Here is a 19,596-nt window from a genome sequence, read left to right as displayed (position 1 = left end):
TCTAACCCTAACCTAAACTTAACTAAAATAACCTAACCTAACATAAACTAAACTAACCTATCCTAAACTAAACTAACTTAAATTAAAGTAACATAAACTAACTTAACCTAAACAAGCCTAATCTCAACTTTCCTAAGCTAACTTAAACTAAACTGATCTAAACTAACCTAACCTAAACAAACATAAATTAAACTAACCTAAATTAACCTAACCTAACCTAAACTAGCCTAAACTAAACTAACCTAACCTAACCTAAACTAAACTTAACTAAAATAAACTAATCTAAACTATCCATCCATCCATCCATCATCCAAAGCACTTATCCTGCTCAGGGTCGCGGGGATGCTGGAGCCTATCCCAGCAGTCACTAGGCGGCAGGCGGGGAGACACCCTGGACAGGCCGCCAGTCCATGACAGCCCCCCCCCCCAAACATACACACACACACACACACACACACACACACACACACACACATTCACACCTAGGGACCATATAGTACAGCCTTTTCAACTGACCTACATGTCTTTGGACTGTGTGGGGAAACCGGAGCACCCGGAGGAAACCCATGCAGATATGGAGAGAACATGCAAACTCCACACACAGGAACTAAACCTAAACTAACCTAAACTAACCTAAACTAACCTAACCTAACACAAACTAACCTAACCTAACTTAAACTAAACTAACAAACTTTCCTAAACTAACCTAACCTTAGCTAAACTAACATAACCTAACCTAATGTAAACTAACCCAAACTAACCTAACCTAATCCTAACCTAAACTAACCTAGATTAAACTATTATAACCTAAACTAAAATAACCGAACCTAATCTAACCGAAACTAACCTAAGCTAAACTAATGTAACCTAAACTAAACTGTCCAAACTACGAACCAGCGGTTGAATGCCTTCACCCCTCCCCGTCCCACAAGTCAACTTCAGTCTGTCAGATTAGATCAATCTAAAATATGATTTATTTGTTAATTTTATTCTTTCTATGAAGTGTCTTGAGTCTCTTTTTTTTCTTCTTTCCAGTCATTTTCTGTGACGTGATGGTGTGCGACTGTAGGGGTATGCTGGTTTTTCTTTCTGTCGTACTTTGGAAAATAATAGTAATGATGAAAGACGTTATCTCTCAACAGGGTTTTTAAGTCTTTGTGAGTTCTACTGTGTTTCTACTGTGCAGCCAGAGCCTCTGACGTCACTGACTGAACGACTCCAGTTTCACACACTTCCCTTGGCTGAGCTTACCGTGTGTGTGTGTGTGTGTGTGTGTGTGTGTGTGTGTGTGTGTGTGTGTGTGTAAATAGGTAATATGTACATACGTATGTGTGAATAGGTGTATGAATGTGTATGTGAATGAATATGTGCATGTGTGCACATATTCTTGTGTGTCTGTGTGTATATTTGTTTATATATGTATGTGTATGTCTGCACGCGGGTTGAGGGTTGAGATAGGTTGACTCTGAAAACTCATGGCTTTGACTTTAAATCAAACATTTCTGCTTCCCAGGCAGGCGGAGCTGTTTTTAAATGGATAGTGAAAAAAAAATCCCAGAGCAGTCTGCGTCTCGCCATCACACACTGGGACATAAATCAAACGCTCGCACATTAGCACCTTGTCTGAACAAAGGCTCTCCGCTGAGGTAGGACGCTGGCTGTACTGGTGGTGGCAGCAGGATGGATTGCGGGTAACAGTGATGAAGGTGAGATTATGTCTGCTGTGTGCCAGACATGTTCAGCTGACCCTCAAACGTAGGATACGCCTATTCCGTTGCCCACCAACATGGGGATCGCCGGTTCAAATCCCCATGTTACCTCCGGTTTGGTCGGGCGTCCTTAGTGACACAATTGGCCATGTCTGCGGGTGGGAAGCGGATGTGAGTATGTGTCCTGGTCGTTGCACTAGTGCCTCCTCTGGTGGTTCGGGGCACCTGTTTGGGGGGGGGGGGGACTGGGAGGAATAGCGTGATCCTCCCACGTGCTATGTTCCCCTGGTGAAACTCCTAACTGTCAGGTGAAAAGAAGCGGCTGGCGACTCCACATGTATGGAAGCATGTGGTAGTCTGTAGCCCTCCCCGGGTTGGCAGAGGGGGTTGAACAGTGACCGGGACGGCTCGGAAGAATGGGGTAATTGGCCAAGTACAATTGGGGAGAAAAATTAGGAAAAATCCAGAAAAAAAATTAATCTCCTTTTACTCCATATTGCGACTCTTTATGCTAGGTTGCCAGATTTGTAGAAAATTTGTGCATTGAGTGTTTATTATTGTGATGGATTTTTCCAATTGGCAGATATTTTTGTTTTTTACCAACCTGGGTCTTAATGTCTTGATGCCTGCTCAATAATCCAGGTAAGGAGAGCACAGAAAGTTGAATCAGTTCATCTGGACACAACGATTATTGAGAGAAATGTTTCATCACTCATCTATACAACTTGACTGATTGATTGATTGATTGATCTAAGTGACCTCTTCAGTCTCAACTGACTGCAAGTATCCCCGCACTTATAAACAATACAATACAATAAGGTGAAATGATTCAACTTTCTGTGAACCTGTGTTTTATTTTCATAGTGTTTTCCATCATTCATATCAGTTATGATGTCATTTTACTTGCCATCTTCATTTAGGAGATTTTGGACAGGGGACAACTGCTGGACTCAACTTTACAATGGTGTCTTATGGGACAAGTGAACATGAGTCTTAAATGTGTCCTTTAAACAACAAACCCCCCTAGTGTCTCAGTCAGACTGTGTCCATGACTGTCCATTATCTATGACTTCTCTATTGTGCTGGCTGGATAGCTTATGGGTGGTTACTACTACCTACGGTAAGTATAGGCGGCTACTTCCTGCAGGTTGAACCAGGGAGTAGATCAGCAATGTCATCCATCATTGATACTATTGGACATCTCACATCATAACTTCTAACTTGCACTTCAAAATACCTGGTTTGGATAATTGGCTTAAATTGGACTTGCTGAAACATGTCTGACACTCCTGTTCAGTTGATATTGTAACTCACATGAATGATGGTAATGGTATGAAAATAAGGTGCAAAAACAGAATGATCTTCCAATTGGAAAAATCCATTGCAAACATAAAGAATCAACACACAAATGTTCTACAAATCTGACAACCTTCCATTCCCCATTTGGACTTGGATGGAGCTGATGAACATTACCACAGCTCAGCCTACAGGCTGCTGAATCTGACCTTTTAACTTTCCCCCATTAAATTTCTAACAGTTATGTGTGAATTTTTGTTTTGTGTTCGATTACAGTGTTATATTTGATTAGTTGCCTTACATCTTTTGTTCTCTTTTTCTTTGTGTGTTTTTGTCATGTGACTGTTCTCTATGTTTGCCTTTAAAAAAAATCCCACACACATGTTGAAATGTGGCGGTGCTGATGTGTTCAGAGAGGCCTAGCTGGCGGTGTGTGTGTGTGTGTGTGTGTGTGTGTGTGTGTGTGTGTGTGTGTGTGTGTGTGAGTGAGTGTGAGTGTATATGGGGGGTGTTCTTGCTGATTGACAGGCATTGGGAGCTCTGCCATGAGAGACTTCATCAGGGCAAACAGGAAATGGCCACAGACCCAAATGGAGCGTTTGAAATTCAAAGTGTCCCCAGAGTCTATTAGCACCTCATACCGACCACTAATGTTGGAGGGAACGTTTCAGGAGAAGCTGTTTTTCATTTCATTGGCTGAAGGGAGGGAGGAGGATGGAGAGGCGAGGAGCAGGGACAGATCTTCTATTTGTGTGGAAGAAGAAGAAATATTGAACTAGTGAAAGTTGACAGGGACACAGAGCGAGTCAAACCTCCAACACCTCCTCCCGTCTCTCCTTTCATCCCTCCAAACACACTAACAGGAACCTTATGTACACATCAGCAGAGCTGGCTGGAGAAAGTCGCCGACGTTTATGAGGAACTGGAGATGTTTAAAAGCCTGTTCCCTCCACATACGACTGAGAGACAAGCTGTAGAAAAGTCTTTAAAACACGCTTCACAGAAAGAGAGAGAGGAATGAGAGAACGAACCAAGGAAAGAGACCGGGTTGGGGGGGGGGGGGGGGGGTTGGAGTGTGGCGGAGCTCTGGGATTGGGCCACAGGAAGCAACAGGAAGTCATTAGAGCGCGACGGTGTGGCGATAGCGATCAGCGCCACACAGACAGACAGGAAACAGGCAGCACAGCCCGTCCAGTGTGGACATGTGGGAGCTGTAGGAATCAAATGTAAAATATGAGTCCAACATGTCCATAATGACATTTACATTGCATTAACGTCTATTTGCAGTCTAGTCATTAAGATGAAACTCTGCTCCAGTAAGATTGGAAAGTAGAGTTGTAATGTCAGGAAGACGACCTACATGTTGTGGTTTAGTGTTGTGGCGTGTAACTACACCTCGTATCCCCAATTTACCTCCTACAGATACCTGCAATAGCAAACTGGCTGGAATTTAATAAGGGATCATTGTGTTAGGTTTGTATCTGGAAGTAGGTCTAATACTGACTGCACATTTTCGATGGACTAACTAACATCACATGTTATTTACATCATATCATGACTGGACACTTCAGAGTGCCATGAAACAGCATGAGGAGCACCACACACTTCCCTGAGTTGACCTATCATGATGAAACAGAACGGTCAGGTGGGATTCAGTGAAGGGAGGGAGACTGATATGATGGAGAACCAATCACTGCTGGGCATCTTTACAAGTATGTGGACATCAATATGCTGTTGGCTTATTTCAGTTTGGTCAAAGAAGATCACTTGTGTTCTCCCAATCCCACTCCCATTCTTTCATTCCTTGGATACTTTTGTTGGTGTATGATCTCAAGTCTCATGTCTTACATCTTAACATGCATCTCTGGTGATGTTGATGATGTTTCTGTGAATTCCTACCTCGAATAAAACTGCATGGGAAATACCACGACAAAGAATATTCGGGAGACACTAAGAGATAATAGTGGCATTGGGGAGAAGAAAAAATATATTTTGCCAATTTTCTTACCAATTGTTTTGCTTATAACAACCCCCACCCCCCACCCTCCCACACACATGCTCAACATCACCCATACTGCATATATTTTAGATGCACGTACTCACTCACAAACATTTTGGAGGAGTCACAACCCCCCCCCCCCCATGGTAAAGCTAAACATAAGACGCAATGACGATTTGATGGAGTTAGAAGCGGGTCATGAGGTGCTTCACATCTAAAAAGCTTTAGTACCTGTACAGATACAACAAGTGAGACCAAATGCAAGGAGGTTAAAGGTGAGAGTTATACAGTTTGGCTGCAGTGTGACTGAGAATGTTTTTATTCAGGAGGGAAAAGAAACTTCCTTTTCCTCAAACAGCAAAAATGAAGATGTTGATGGAAAAAGAATCTAAACAACAAATTATTGTTGAGACCAAACAGAGTACTGAAATATTTTACTCCATTGAAAGTATGACTACCTGAACAGGATTACTTAAAGCACCAGTAGGTAACATTGAACTTTCCAATACAAATCCTTCCACCTCTATCTCTGCTGCCTTGTGTCACTCCGCTAAACCAAATGACCTCCGCATCACTCTTCGGCCCCTTACGCCCACCCGTGTACAACCAGGAGATGTCTACGCGAGATTTGTGAAACTTGTATCGTGGTTGATAATGTATGTAAAAAAAAAAGTTCTTCAGCAAACCTCTTACACTAATGTTCATGTGAAGCAGCTATTTTGAGATGGTCTTATTTTTAGGGTTAGGTTTACAACCACAAGCAACCGGCGGGGCAGAGGGGATGCAAATTGATCATGTACACCTTCACCTGCGTTTGTTGAACAGCCAATGGGAACGCCCTCTCTCTGAAATGACCTGTGATTGGCTAAAATCTTCCATCCCAGGCTCGATTTTTTAAAGCCTGAATACAGAGCCAAGAGGAAGTGCAGAAGTCTAGTTTCCTCTCAGATCACTTGAATTACAATATGCTGAAAGGTTATTATATAATTTTTGCCTAATGATGCCATAAAAAAAACGGCCTACCCCAGCTTTAAGGTAACATCTACTTAAGTACAGTTACATTTCAACTTACTTTTTCAGACAACCCCTAAAAGTATAAGTATCATTATCAACCACAGAAAAAAAGTAGGTTTGTTTGCATCTGTGCATAAATGAAAATGTATGAGTCTGTCTGAGTATCTGCATGTGTGTGTATATGTATTTATGAGTGTTTCAGTGTTTCGGTGTGTGTCTGTGCATGTGTATATACATATTTTTCTCTGAGTGTATCTATATATGTGTGTGTGTGTGTCTAACCCTGAAGCGTTGTTCCCAGGGTGTCTGCAGTAGACTGATCATCTCGAGAGGACGGCCCAACTCTGTGATGGCCGTCACTGTGTCCGCTATGTCGTTGGTCTCCTGGTAACAGTAACCATAAAGCTGGCAGCATAAAACACACACACACACACACACACACACACACACACACACACACACACACACACACACACACACACACACACACACACACACACACACACACACACACAGGTTGACAGTTAGTTATAACCAAGTTCAGGCACATATTTAGTGTTGCAGATGATGACTCCCCAAACAATACAAAGCTTGAATGTTCTAAGAGAACAAACAGATTGCCTTTTACTGTGTGTGTGTGTGTGTGTGTGTGTGTGTGTGTGTGTGTGTGTGTGTTGGAGAACAGTGGTTGTTAATATGTGTCACACAGCTGGGGAACAGACTGACCCCCACCTCACCCTACTGGATCTAAACACTGATTTGACCTGCCCCTGTCGCGACCACCCTGATTGACAACTGAGTGTGGCCACTGGCTGCCAAACACAGGGACTCCTGCCAATCAGGGCCTGAATGTCCGGTTGGACAGGCGAGAGTCTACCATGACACATCTGTGTGTTGTCTCTGCATACACCAGTCTCTGCGTGTGAAAACCAGAGATATTTCTGGCAGTGGTGCATGTTGGGATAGATGAGATGCCAGCTCTGTGGTACCAGGGTGTGTGTGTGTGTGTGTGTGTGTGTGTGTGTCTGGCATCCTGACAACTAGTCCCGCCCATGGATACCACTGTGAGCCACAGGAACACAACAGCAGTATGTGTGTGTAGGAACGTACCACCAAACCACTCTGTTATTACTGGAGAAAAGTAAATTCCCAAAGCATTCAATGGGAAAATAATTCTGTGAGAGTTTATTTACAGACCCAGTCCAGTATATACCATGTTTTCCTGTCTTGTGGTATTTTTTTTATCAGGTTTGTTAATGTGAAGTTAATCAAAATATCAGAACTGCTATTGTAGTGAAATGTGACTAAAGCCCTTTTGAGAAACTCTCCTCCTGATTGTCAACATAATTCAGCCATTTCAAAAAAGCAATCAGCTTCTGGTAATACTTGACATCATCTAATACTGTAATTTGATTGGACAGTCAATGACTTGTCATCATCACTCTGTCAGCTGGTCCGTTTTTGAATAGTTGCCTAGCAACATCATGCTAGTTAGCGAGCTAGGTAGCTATGAATAAAGAGTCATGTGAACTCAACCTGCTGAGAATTGTCTGTGTTCAGAGAGGGGGCGCTAACAGTGACAACAAATCAAAGGATATTTCTGAAGATGAAGAAATGACTCCTAACGTTAATATTACACAGTAAACATGTCTGGCTGAATTAAAAACATTAGACTGGATCTGAGAAGGTACAATCTACCAAATGTTCTTTCTGATCCTTTCTATCTCTGGTGTATCTAAGACAATATGTAACCCATGAATATCACATCGTGCAGACATTAGTAGTATGTGATGTGGATGGTTGGTGTCTGGTAGGACTTTGCCAGGAAAAATGATAGGGTGCATATTGTTTTCCATCTTCATCATAGCAGCCAAATGAGGAAGAAGAAGGCAGGTAGTGGTCGGTCCCCCTGGCAGCTCAGATTAGCAGCTGGAATTGGAAGGCTTAGCTGGTTATGTGGACAAAGACCATTGGTGGGGTGAGCGGAGAAAAGGAGGATTATGGGAGATTTCATTTTCTCTCCAGTTTTCAATTTTCTAAAAACAAATACAGGAGGTCAGACTGCCCCCCACCCCCGTTTACTGTGTCTATCGCTGAATTTCAATTAAATTCAATTTAATGAGCTTTACTAGCATGACGGATGTATTCAGATATATTTGAACATGAACAAAATAGAAACAAAATAAGGCATAATACATCAACAGATTCCTCATGTAAAAAGCAATTTCTCTCTCATCAACACTGAACAGCAGCTCTGTGCTGGATTCCTTCAGCCCTGAAGTGCGTGTGCGTCTGTGAGTGTATGTGTGTGTGTGTGTGTGTGTGTGTGTGTGTGCGCGCGCACATGTTTAGGGTGGGGTGGGGGGTCTACTGACATTCTGATACAGAGCAGGAAGTAGACAGGCAGATTGCATGAGGTAGAGCGAGAGACAGTTAGAGAGACCTGGGAATGTTAGTGGAAGGTGTCTGGTAGTGAAGAGGTTAAGGGTTAATCCTGTCCACATTACTATGAACTTCTTGTCTCTCTCTCATTAAAATACAGCCCTCTCTGTAACACACGCTTACACAATCAAAAAATTGTGACACACACACACACACACACACACACACACACACACACACACACACACACACACACACACACACACACCATGTCATCCTATACTTGTGGGGACCCCTCATTAACTACCTAGCCCTTAACCTAACCTAAACCATCATAATGACATGAGTAACCTTAACCCTTAACCTAACCTTAACCTAATCCTAATTCTAACCTTAACCCTAAAACCAATTCCTAACCCTAAAATAGACCCTTTTCCCTCACAGGGACCCATAAAATGTCTTCACAAGGTATATGGTTTCAGGTTTTTCTATCTTATAAATACATGCATGTTAGGGTTAATACTCCTGCCTGTGCCCCTGACCAAGGCAAAGGAGAGAAGAACTGGAGTTGGTCCCCGGGTGCTGCAGCTGCCCACTGCTCCTATACAATAGGATTTCATTGTAAGAATACAATACATTGTAAGAATGCAGTGGCAAAATAAAGTGGCTTTCTTCTAAAGCTTATCTTTCTACCTTAATGGGGACCAAAGCCTGTTTTACACACACACACACACACACACACACACACACACACACACACACACACACACACACACACACACACACACACAAACACACAAACTACCTCTCCAAACATGTTTGATACTGACCACCTCACATCTGCACGGACTTGAGCGTCACCTACCAATTTTAAAGTAGTTTAATTCATACTTGTGAGATAGATCTTTTAGGGTAGCCATTGGCAAGTCACAGTCATCCTCTGTAAAGATGACATGCGGGGTTCCCCAGCGGTCTGTCCTTGGACCACTCTTGTTCTCTCTACATATTAGCCCTGGGGCATGTAATTTGCAGGCATAATGTGAGCTTCTGTTCCTATGCAAATGACAATCAATTGTACCTCTCTTCTCTCCCTAATGATTTTAATCAAATTGATAAACTCTATGACTGCATGCATGGCCTTAAACCCTGGATGGCCACAACTTCCTGCAGCTAAATACTGACAAGACTGAGGTATTTATCAGTGGCCCTGACACAATTTATTCTAAAAACATCTGGGCTCTCTGTCTCAAAATATACTCCAAAACAACGAAGATTGTGGCGTCATCTTTGATAACCACCTCAGCTTGAACAGGCATGTTAACTCAGTTGTCCAGTCATGTTTTTTGCAGCTCAGGAGACTCTCCAAGATCAGTTCAATTTTATCCAGTAGAAATTTAGTTTTGACTATTGTAACTCCCTCTACACGTCTGAGTCAACAGAGTGTACATAAATTACAGCTTGCCCAACACGCAGCAGCCAGACTCCTCACCAAAACCAAAAAGAAAAAAAAGAAAAAAAGAGCACATCACTCCTATTTTAGCTTCTCTTCATTGGCTCCCACTAAAGAATTGATTAGAATTGATTTTAAGATATCATTGGTAACTTTTAAGGTTCTTTTAAGGAACCCAGCCACTGAGGACGCACAAGCCAGTGCATGCTGAGTGCCAGTCCCATACCCGGATAAATGGGGAGGTTTGCGTCAGGAAGGGCATCCGGTGTAAAAACCCTTGCCATATCAAATATGCAGATCATAAATCAGATTTCCATACCAGATCGGTCGAACCCCAGTTTAACAATGAACACCAACGGTACTGTTGGCCAGCAGGGTGCTGGGGGAAACTATGCTTCTGTTGGGTGAAGGAGAAGGAAAGGGGGAAGGCATGTCCAGAGGCAGTGGGAGAGGAGGAAAGGTAAGAGTGTGGAAGTGAGAGTCAGAACTTTGAACGCTGGCACTATGACTGGTAAAGGGAGAGAGCTGGCTCATATGATGGAGAGAAGGATGGTAGCTATACTGTGTGTACAAGAGACCAGGTGGAATGAGAGTAAGGGCAGCAGCATTGGAGATGGGTTCAAACTCTTCTACCATGGTGCAAATGGGAGGAGAAATGGAGTAGGGGTAATTCTGAAGGAAGAGTATGTCAAGAATGTGTTGGAGGTGAAGAGAGTGTGTGACAGAGTGATGAGTATGAAGCTGGAAATCCAAGGTGTGTTGATGAATGTTATCAGTGCATATGCCCCGCAAGTTGAGTGTGTGATGGAAGAGAAAGAAATGAAGTGGTGGAGAGGGTACCCAAGCAGGACAGAGTGGTGATGGGAGCGGATTTCAATGGGCATGTTGGTTAAGGGATGAAGTGATGACGTGATGGACCGGTATGGTGTCAAGGAGAAGAATGTGGAAGGAGAGATGGTGGTGGATTTTGGGAAAAGGATGGAAATGGCAGTGGTGAATACAAATTTCAAGAAGAGGGAGGAACACAGGGTGATGTATAAGAGTGGAGGAAAATGCACACAGGTGGACTATCTCTTATGTAGGAAGCGTGATCTGAAAAGGATTGGAGACTGCAAGGTGGTGACAGGGGTGAACATAGCTAGGCAGCATCGGATGGTGGTCACACAACAGTCCACTAGGACTGTTGTGTGAAGTTCAGGGAGGAATTAAGACAGGCACTGGGTGGTGGCTGGACAACTGCAGTAACAGTGAGGGAGACAGTTAGGAAGGTAATTGGTGTGTCATCTGGACAGAAGAAGGAAGACAAGGAGACTTGGTGGTAGAATGAGGAAGTACAAAAAAAGTATATGTTGGGAAAGAAGTGGGATAGTCAGAGAAATAAAGAACGTAGACAGGAGTACAAGGAAATGCACTGTAAAGTGAAGAGAGAGGTAGTGAAGGCAAAGGAAAAGGTGTATGGTGAGTTGTATGAGAAGTTAGACACTAAGGAAGGAGAAAAGGACTTGTACCGATTGGCTAGACAGAAGGACCGAGTTGGGAAGGATGTGCAGCAGGTTAGGGTGATCAAGGATAGAGATGGCAATGTGCTGACAAGCAAGGAGAGTGTGCTGAGAAGGTGGAAGGAGTACTTTGAGGGGCTGATGAATGAAGAAAATGAGAGAGAGAGAGGGCTGCATGATGTGGAGATAGTGAATCAGGAAGTGCAGTGGATTAGCAAGGAGGAAGTGAGAGCAGCTATAAAGAGGATGAAGAGTGGCAAGGCGGTTGGTCCTGATGACATACCTGTGGAGGCATGGAGGTGTTTAGGAGAGATGGCAGTGGAGCTTTTAACTAGATTGTTTAACACAATCTTGGAAAGTGAGAGGATGCCTAAGGAGTGGAGAAGAAGCAAACTGGTACCAATTTTCAAGAACAAGGGTGTTGTACAGAGCTGGAGCAACTACAGAGGTATAAAGTTGATCAGCCACAGCATGAAGAAATGGGAAAGAGGAGTGGAAGCTAGGTTAAGAGGAGAGGTGATGATTAGTGAGCAGCAGCATGGTTTCATGCCAGGAGAGCACTACAGATGCGATGTTTGCTTTGAGAATGTTGATGGAGAAGTATAGAGAAGGTCAGAAGGAGTGACATTGTGTTTTTGTGGATTTAGAGAAACATATGACAGGGTGCCGAGAGAGGAGGTGTGGTATTGTATGAGGAAGTTGGGAGTGGAAGCGATGCATGTAGAAGTGGTGTAGGATATGTATGAGCACAGTGTGACAGTGGTGAGGAGGATTACATCAAGGATCGGCTCTGAGCCCTCTCTTGTTTGCAATGGCAATGGACAGGTTGACGGATGAGATCAGGCAGGATTCTCCGTGGACTATGATGTTCGCGGGTGACATTGTGATCTGTAGCGACAGTAGGGTGCAGGTTGAGGAGAGCCTGGAGAGGAGGAGGTATGCACTGGAGAGAAGAGGAATGAAAGTCAGTAGAGGCAAGACGGAATACCTATGCGTGAATGAGAGGGAGGACAGTGGAATGGTGGGGATGCAAGGAGTAGGGGTGATGGAGGCGTTTGAGTTTAAATACTTGGGGTCAGCTGTTCAAAGTAACGGGGAGTGCAGAAGAGAAGTGAAGAAGAGAGTGCAGGCAGGGTGGAGTGGGTGGAGAAGAGTGTCAGGAGTGATTTGCGATAGAAGGGTACCAGCAAGAGTGAAAGGGAAGGTTTACAAGATGGTAGTGAGACCAGCTTTGTTGTATGGTTTGGAGACAGTGGCACTGACAAAAAGACAGGAGGCGGAGCTGGAGGTGGCAGAGTTGAAGATGCTAAGATTTTCATTGCAAGTGACAAAGAAAGACAGGATTAGGAACAAATATATTAGAGGGACAGCTCAGGTTGGATGGTTTGGAGACAAAGCAAAAGAGGCAAGATTGAGATGGTTTGGACATGTGCGGAGGAGAGATGCTGGGTATATTGGAAGAAAGATGCTGAATATGGAGCTGCCAGGCAAGAGGAAAAGAGGAAGGTCAAAGAGGAGGTTTATGGATGTGTTGAGGGAGGATATGCAGGTGGCTGTGTGAAAGAGGAAGATGTAAAGGGCAGGAAGAGATGGAAATGGATGAGCCGCTGTGGTGACCCCTAATGGGAACAGCTGAAAGTAGTAGTAGATTGGTAACTTTTGAGGCCCACTCTGGACTTGCACCCAAGTTCTTTTCAGATCCTCTGACGCCATACGTACCCAGTCGGAACCTGAAGTCCTCAACCAAGGCTCTACTAGCCATTCCACAATCTAGGCTGAGGACCAAAGGTGACTGAGCGCTTTCTGTTAGGCCCCCTACTCTATTCTGTTAGAGACCCTACACTGTTCTGTTAGGGACCCTACACTGTTCTGTTAGGGCCACTACTCTGTTCTGTTAGGGCCTCTACACTGTTCCGTTAGGGACCCTACACTGTTCTGTTAGGGCCACTACTCTCTGGAACAACCTCTCTGAGGAGATCAGGCTGACGAGCTCCATAACCTCTTTTAAATCCCTCTTGAAAACAATTTTTATTAGTGTGCTTATTCAGAATTTGTGGTCTGAATTTATCATTTTGTTTATCTCATTTATATTTTATTGCTTCTTAGTCATTGACTATTGATTATATTAATTATTTTATACTGTTTTATTGTACTTAATTTTTCCTCATATGCAGCTCCTCTTGCTTTTATATTTCCTTCCCAATGTTGTTTAACTTTTAAAAATTTTTTACATTATTTTTTATCATTGTTTGTCAACCACTTTTTTGTCTTGTAAAGTAATTTTTAACTGTTTAGAAAAGTGCTTAATAAATAAAGTTATTATTACATTTTTACTACTACTACATATAGTACTACTATGTATTAGTTGACTGTTAAGTCACTTTGGATCAAAGTCTGCTAAATGAGTAAATATGAATGTAATAAATCATCTGGTGTGATCTCAGAATCAGCTGGAATGTTATTCTATTCGTTCAGGATTTGAAAAGCTCTCCAGTACATTCACTGTTAGTGAAGGAGGTCAGAGAGAGGAGCAGGAGGAGAACAGAAGGAAAAGGGTAACGGAATGTTAAACTGATGTAAACAGCCTGCTACATCTCACACACACACACACACACACACACACACACACACACACACACACACACACACACACACACACACTTTGAGGCTTATCTCTCTGTGATCTGCTGGAATCTGTCTTGTTCACACTCAGACTAACATGGAGGAGGGGCAACCAGGAGAGAAAGCACATGTCCCCCAATTTTCAACTTCTTGCCTCCAAGCATGTTTACACACACACACACACACACACACACACACACACACACACACACACACACACACACACACACACACACACACACACACACACACACACACACACACACACACAGGTAGTTAGCAGTACTGTTCACAGCACAGTGTTAGTTCTGGTTATTTTGAATTAAAGTGCCTAACATAATTTCCTTCTCTCGTCTCTGGATTTAAACGTTCAGGTCACTGCTTCTGAGCAAGACACAATTAAAGCTACAACCTCCCCCAATCCGGGGAGGGCTGCAGACTACCACATGTCTCCTCCAATACATGTGGAGTCAAGCAGCCGCTTCTTTTCACCTGACAGTGAGGAGTTTCGCCAGGGGGACGTAGCGTGTCGGAGGATCACCCTATCCCCCCCCCTCCCCCGAACAGGCACCCCGACCGACCAGAGGAGGCGATAGTGCAGTGACCAGGACACATACCCACATCCGGCTTCCCACCCACAGACACGGCCAATCGTCTCTGTAGGGACGCCCGACCAAGCCGGAGGTAACACGGGGAATCAAACCGGCGATCCCCATGTTGGTAGGCATCAGAATAGACCGCCACGCTACCCGGACGCCCCAACGTTATTTTTTATGTACTAACGTTAACAGTGATCCTGGCAAGTGCAGTGGTGTTTGACCATTCTACATGCTTTTACACACCAAGTCCAAATTGTTTTGTTCAAAAATTTGGCATATTGAAACATAAATATGACCTCACCTTTTGTCCACTATGTTTACACATTAACTCTGAAAAAGTAATTTGTCATAAATGTTTCCGGAATAGTTTTGATTTTCTTTTTTTTAATTCACATCAATAAGCTTGCCAAGTTTTTTTTTTAGAGTTGTCAGATCATGATGATGATGGGAGTTTTTAAAAACACATATGAAAAATTTGGATTTGGTGTGCAAAGATCTTGAATGCCAGAGCTTCATTCCAAATGAATGAGAGTCAGCAGTGCTGTTGTATCAAAAACAAGCCAAAAAACCTGGCTTTACTTATTAATGTTGTACTAATCTGTTGGCAAAGATCTTCTACCCGCTTGTTCTGTCATATCTGCTTGTTAGACACAACTTGACTTCTTCAAACTCAACACTAATAATACTAATAATAATAATAATTGTATTTATATAGCTCTACCTGCCTTCTTCTTCCTCATTTGGCTGCTATGATGAAGATGGAAAACACCATACACCCTATCATTTTTCCTGGTAAAGTCCCACCAGACACCAACCATTCATATCATATACTGCTAAAGTCTGCAGGATCTGATGTTCATGGGTCAGATGTCGTCTTAAACACACCAGAGATAGAACGGATCACAGAGGACATTTGTTTGAGTGTAAGCCTTTATGACTGTATCTTTAAACACAACACACTGCAGGACTTCACCTCATCTGTCAATCATTGAACCCAGATCATGCCATTGTAACAGTAAAGGGACAGGACTTCCTTTTTTTAAAGATTTTTTTTCACCCTTATTTGATAGTGATAGTAGAGAGACAGGGAAGGCAGGGCAGAGCGAGGGGATGACATGCAGCAATGGGCCCAGGCTGGATTCAAACCCAGGCCACTGCGGTCAGGACTCAGCCTTGATACATGGACCAGTCTGCCAGGTGAGCCAGTGGGACGCCCCGGGACTTTCTTTATCTATTTATTCCCAACTTCTTATCATGACATTTTTAAGATGTGAATTTTCTGATTTGTATCTACTTAAGTGAAGGTTTCCAGGTTTAGTCTAGAGACTCGGGGGAACGCACTCCGACCTTACTTCCTGTCCACTTCACTTTGACCTTTGACCTGTGGAGGTAGGCAGCATTTCTACCTTTTTCCCAATTAACATTTCTCCTCCATCGGGGGTTTTGAACGGTCTTTCTTTCTCCTGACATTCCTTGGAGCCATGCGGCTCAGAGATGAAGGAATAATATTTTCCCAAACCTTCCCCCAGAACATTCCATCAGCGCTTATTCCATTCAGCGGTAATCTGCCAGCAGCCAGTTGGTTATTTTCCAGTGCCTACTTTATTGCAAAATATACAAATAAATAAAAGAAACTGCACACTTGATTTTCACCATGACAATATGTCTGCTGTAGCCAGATGTTAAAATAACCATGTATTGCATATGAGGGCGGGGGAGAGGGAGAGAGAGAGAGAGAGAGAGAGCAAGAGAGAGAGAGAGACTTTGACTTTTAAAACAACTTTTATTTACACCATATTATCAAGATTTTCCATTCCAACCATTTCAATATAAACTAGTAAGCTGAAACAATAAATTTTCAGGCATCATTACTGTGGCGCCATCAAATCATTTACACAAAAAAACTTTCCCTGTCATGTACACACCTACACACACATGCATGCACACACACACGACCATAGTAAATTAAAAATTAAGAACAACTGAACCACCTTCCCTTAGTGAACATAAAACTTGTGTTAACCCCCACAGAGCCCTGAAAGAGTCCAGATTACTGGTCAGGCTGAAGAAATTGTGCTCTATCCTCAGAGGAGCCACCACCAAACCCTTCAGACTCTGCACCACATCAGTCTAGCCCTGACCTAACATCTTATTTTTCCTGGTCTTTCAGATCACTAGCTTGGCAGTTCCAAACAAAAAGTTGACTAGAACCAGAAGTGGTCTTTTTCTTACTGTGTATTTAGGCCCAAAAACAAACAAGAGGACAGAGAATTCCTCTCCCAAGGCTTCCACCCATTCCTGCAGTACTCTAAATAAGCCCACTAATCGAGGACAAGAGACAACTAAATGCTCTAATGTTTCCCTTTTTGCACAGAAAGGACATTCCTCCCCAGTGTTTGGATGCAGGTGAGCTCTGTGTGTGTTCGTTGTTATTGCTCCATGTATAATCCTCCACAGCCATCCATTTCTCAACAGGAGGCTTATACAGGACCCCCCCCCCCCCACCTGCTTTTAGGAGTACAGTCTGAAGCTAAAACCCCAGTCAGCATTGACTCCTTTACTTCAAGCCAGAGAGCGAAGGTTGAGGACCTTCACACAGCTGTGATGAAGCTGCTTCTCCCCACAAGAGCTGAAACTACCCAGCACTGGTGTTTTCAGGAAAAGAAGCACTCCGCTCCCCCCTCGCCATGCCTCAACAGCAGCACTGATGATCAGGGAGGGAAAAATGTACTCATTGTCATCATTCCATTGGTCACCTAGAGCATAATTTTTGGCAAACGCTCTCAGTAGCCCAGACAGGGGCTTCCAGACTTCCTCCATCATCCTCCTCAGCACTCCGGAGGACCTGACGTTAGTGATGCCATCAAGTGTTTCCATTGATGTTTTTGTAAGATGGCTCAGTTTAGTGATGCCAGCCTCAACAAACTAAGTCCTTACTGTAGCAGAGGAAAAGGTGGTATTTGGAAGGAAGTCAGTATAAATGGCATGGTGGCCCAGTGGTTAGCGCTGCTGCCTCACAGCAAGAAGGTCCTGGGTTTGAACCCCAGACCATCCCAGGTCCTTTCTATGTGGAGTTTGCATGTTGTCATTGTGTCTGCGTCCTCCCACCATCAAAAAGACATGCATGTTAGGGTTAATACTCCTGTCTGTGCCCCTGATCAAGGCAATGGAAAGAACGGGAGTTGGTCCCCGGGCGCTGCAGCTGCCCACTGCTCCTATACATTAGGATGGGTTAAATGCAGAGAACAAAATTCATTGTAACCCGTACAATAACAAAAATAAAGTGGCTTTCATAAAGTGGCTTTCAAACAGCAGTTCCTTCTAAAGCCAAGCACCAGGCATCAACCACCAAGCTGTAAAAAGGTGTAAGTCTATTCAGGTCAGCTTCAGATTATCTCAGCAGAAAACACTGTTTATCCAACCCAAGTCGGCCAGCTTTCCTAAGAAACAGCCTCTGCACCCTCTGCAGTCTGAAGGCCACAGTTCTGGATAGAATGTCTATAAGTCCTTGCCCTCCCTCTGCCACAGGGAGATACAGGGTCAACGCCCTCAGCCAGTGCTGACCAGATCAGAAAAAAATCACCTGAAACCTCTGCATCTCTTCTGCAAGGCCTGGCAGTGGCACTAAAACAATGAGTCTGTGCCATAGAGATGAGGTGACCAGGTTATTAACTATCAGAGATCTTCCCCTGTAGGACAGCTGGGGGGGGGGGGGTTCTGGTAGAGCTGTACTGCTATGGAGCACGCCCACAGGTGGCGGATAGTGGAATGCTCCCTCAAATATGGGAAACAGCTGTGAAATAAGCAGGCTTACCTGACGAATAGCAGTCATGGCCCAACAGTGGCGGTTGCTACCAGGGTGCAGTCGGCCATTGGGTGGCACTGGTGGACCTATAAAAAGCTGCAAAGGCCCCATAACGGCACTGTGACAAGGCGTTTGAAGGTCGCCTTTAGATAGACCTGCTGTACACTGGGCAACAGTAGTGTAGTACCTGTAGCTGGTGGACGAGCCAAACCATCTGGCCAACGATAGCTTCAGGACAAAGGGAGGCATGTAGGAAACTCTAGTACCTGGTCTCCTGTACTGCGGGCAGAAGGGAATGGTAAACCACTTTCTATTTTAATACCAAAAAAAAAAACCAAAATAAGTTTAATAACACAAAGGACAGTTGTTGAGCATGTTTGTTTTTTGTTTTTTTTTGGCGGCCAAAATCATAGCTGATGATGTCGAAAGAAAGAACGACAGCTGGGGTAGCAATAGTTTCCATTTAGACAGCTTGGCTTCCTCCTTCTCCAGCACTCCCTCCCACTTCTACATCTAAAAGTCCTCACTTCCCAAGTATACTGCTAGGATTTTAATACCTCTTTCTCTGTGTCTGGGTAGCGTAGTGGTCTATTCCATTGCCTACCAACACGGGGATTGCTGGTTTGAATCCCCGTGTTACCTCCGGCTTGGTCAGGCATCCCTACAGACACAATTGGCCGTGTCTGCGGGTGGGAAGCTGGTTGTGGGTATGTGTCCTGGTCGCTGCCCAAGTGCCTCTTCTGGTCAGTTGGGGCGCGTGTTCAGGTGGGAGGGGGAACTGGGGGGAATAGCGTGATCCTTCCACGTGCTACGTCCCCCTGGTGAAACTCCTCACTGTCAGGTGAAAAGAAGCGGCTGGCAACTCCACACCAATCAGCAGTTCAATATTTTTAGTCTGTTTGACAAAACTTTGGAGAGAATTTTATAGACTGTGCATAAAAGAGCCACTGGTCTCCAGTTTTTTTTAAAAGGACTAAATCTCCTTTCTTAGGCAGCAGAGGGAGAACTGCACACCGACAGGAAGCTGGAAGTGTCCCTTTTTTAAAACACTTTTTTAAAATGTCCAAAAGATCCTGCACCAAACACTCCAGAAGTGTTTAAAAAAGTCAGATGGGAAGCCATCTATTCCTGGAGCATTTCCTGACACCATCTGAGACACAGCAGCAGTGAGTTCATCCAGTCATGTCAAGCTCAGTGTATCCTGTTCTTCTGGACTCAGCT

The 19,596-nt window shown here is 43.9% G+C and overlaps 1 protein-coding gene across 1 annotated transcript in view; it reads right to left on the bottom strand.

Moving 5' to 3' along the window:
• The window catches only part of pkdcca (protein kinase domain containing, cytoplasmic a), a 42,286-nt gene that overhangs the window by 8,582 nt on the left and 14,108 nt on the right, over positions 1 to 19,596 (bottom strand). Inside the window, exon 2 of the mRNA XM_056291427.1 lies at positions 6,301 to 6,423. Coding sequence (XP_056147402.1) covers positions 6,301 to 6,423 — 123 coding nt within the window. The remainder of the gene's footprint in view (positions 1 to 6,300; positions 6,424 to 19,596) is intronic.

Source organism: Lampris incognitus, chromosome 13 (genome assembly GCF_029633865.1).
Source record: "Lampris incognitus isolate fLamInc1 chromosome 13, fLamInc1.hap2, whole genome shotgun sequence".
NCBI lineage: Eukaryota > Metazoa > Chordata > Actinopteri > Lampriformes > Lampridae > Lampris > Lampris incognitus.
This window is presented reverse-complemented; position numbering and strand designations above follow the sequence as displayed.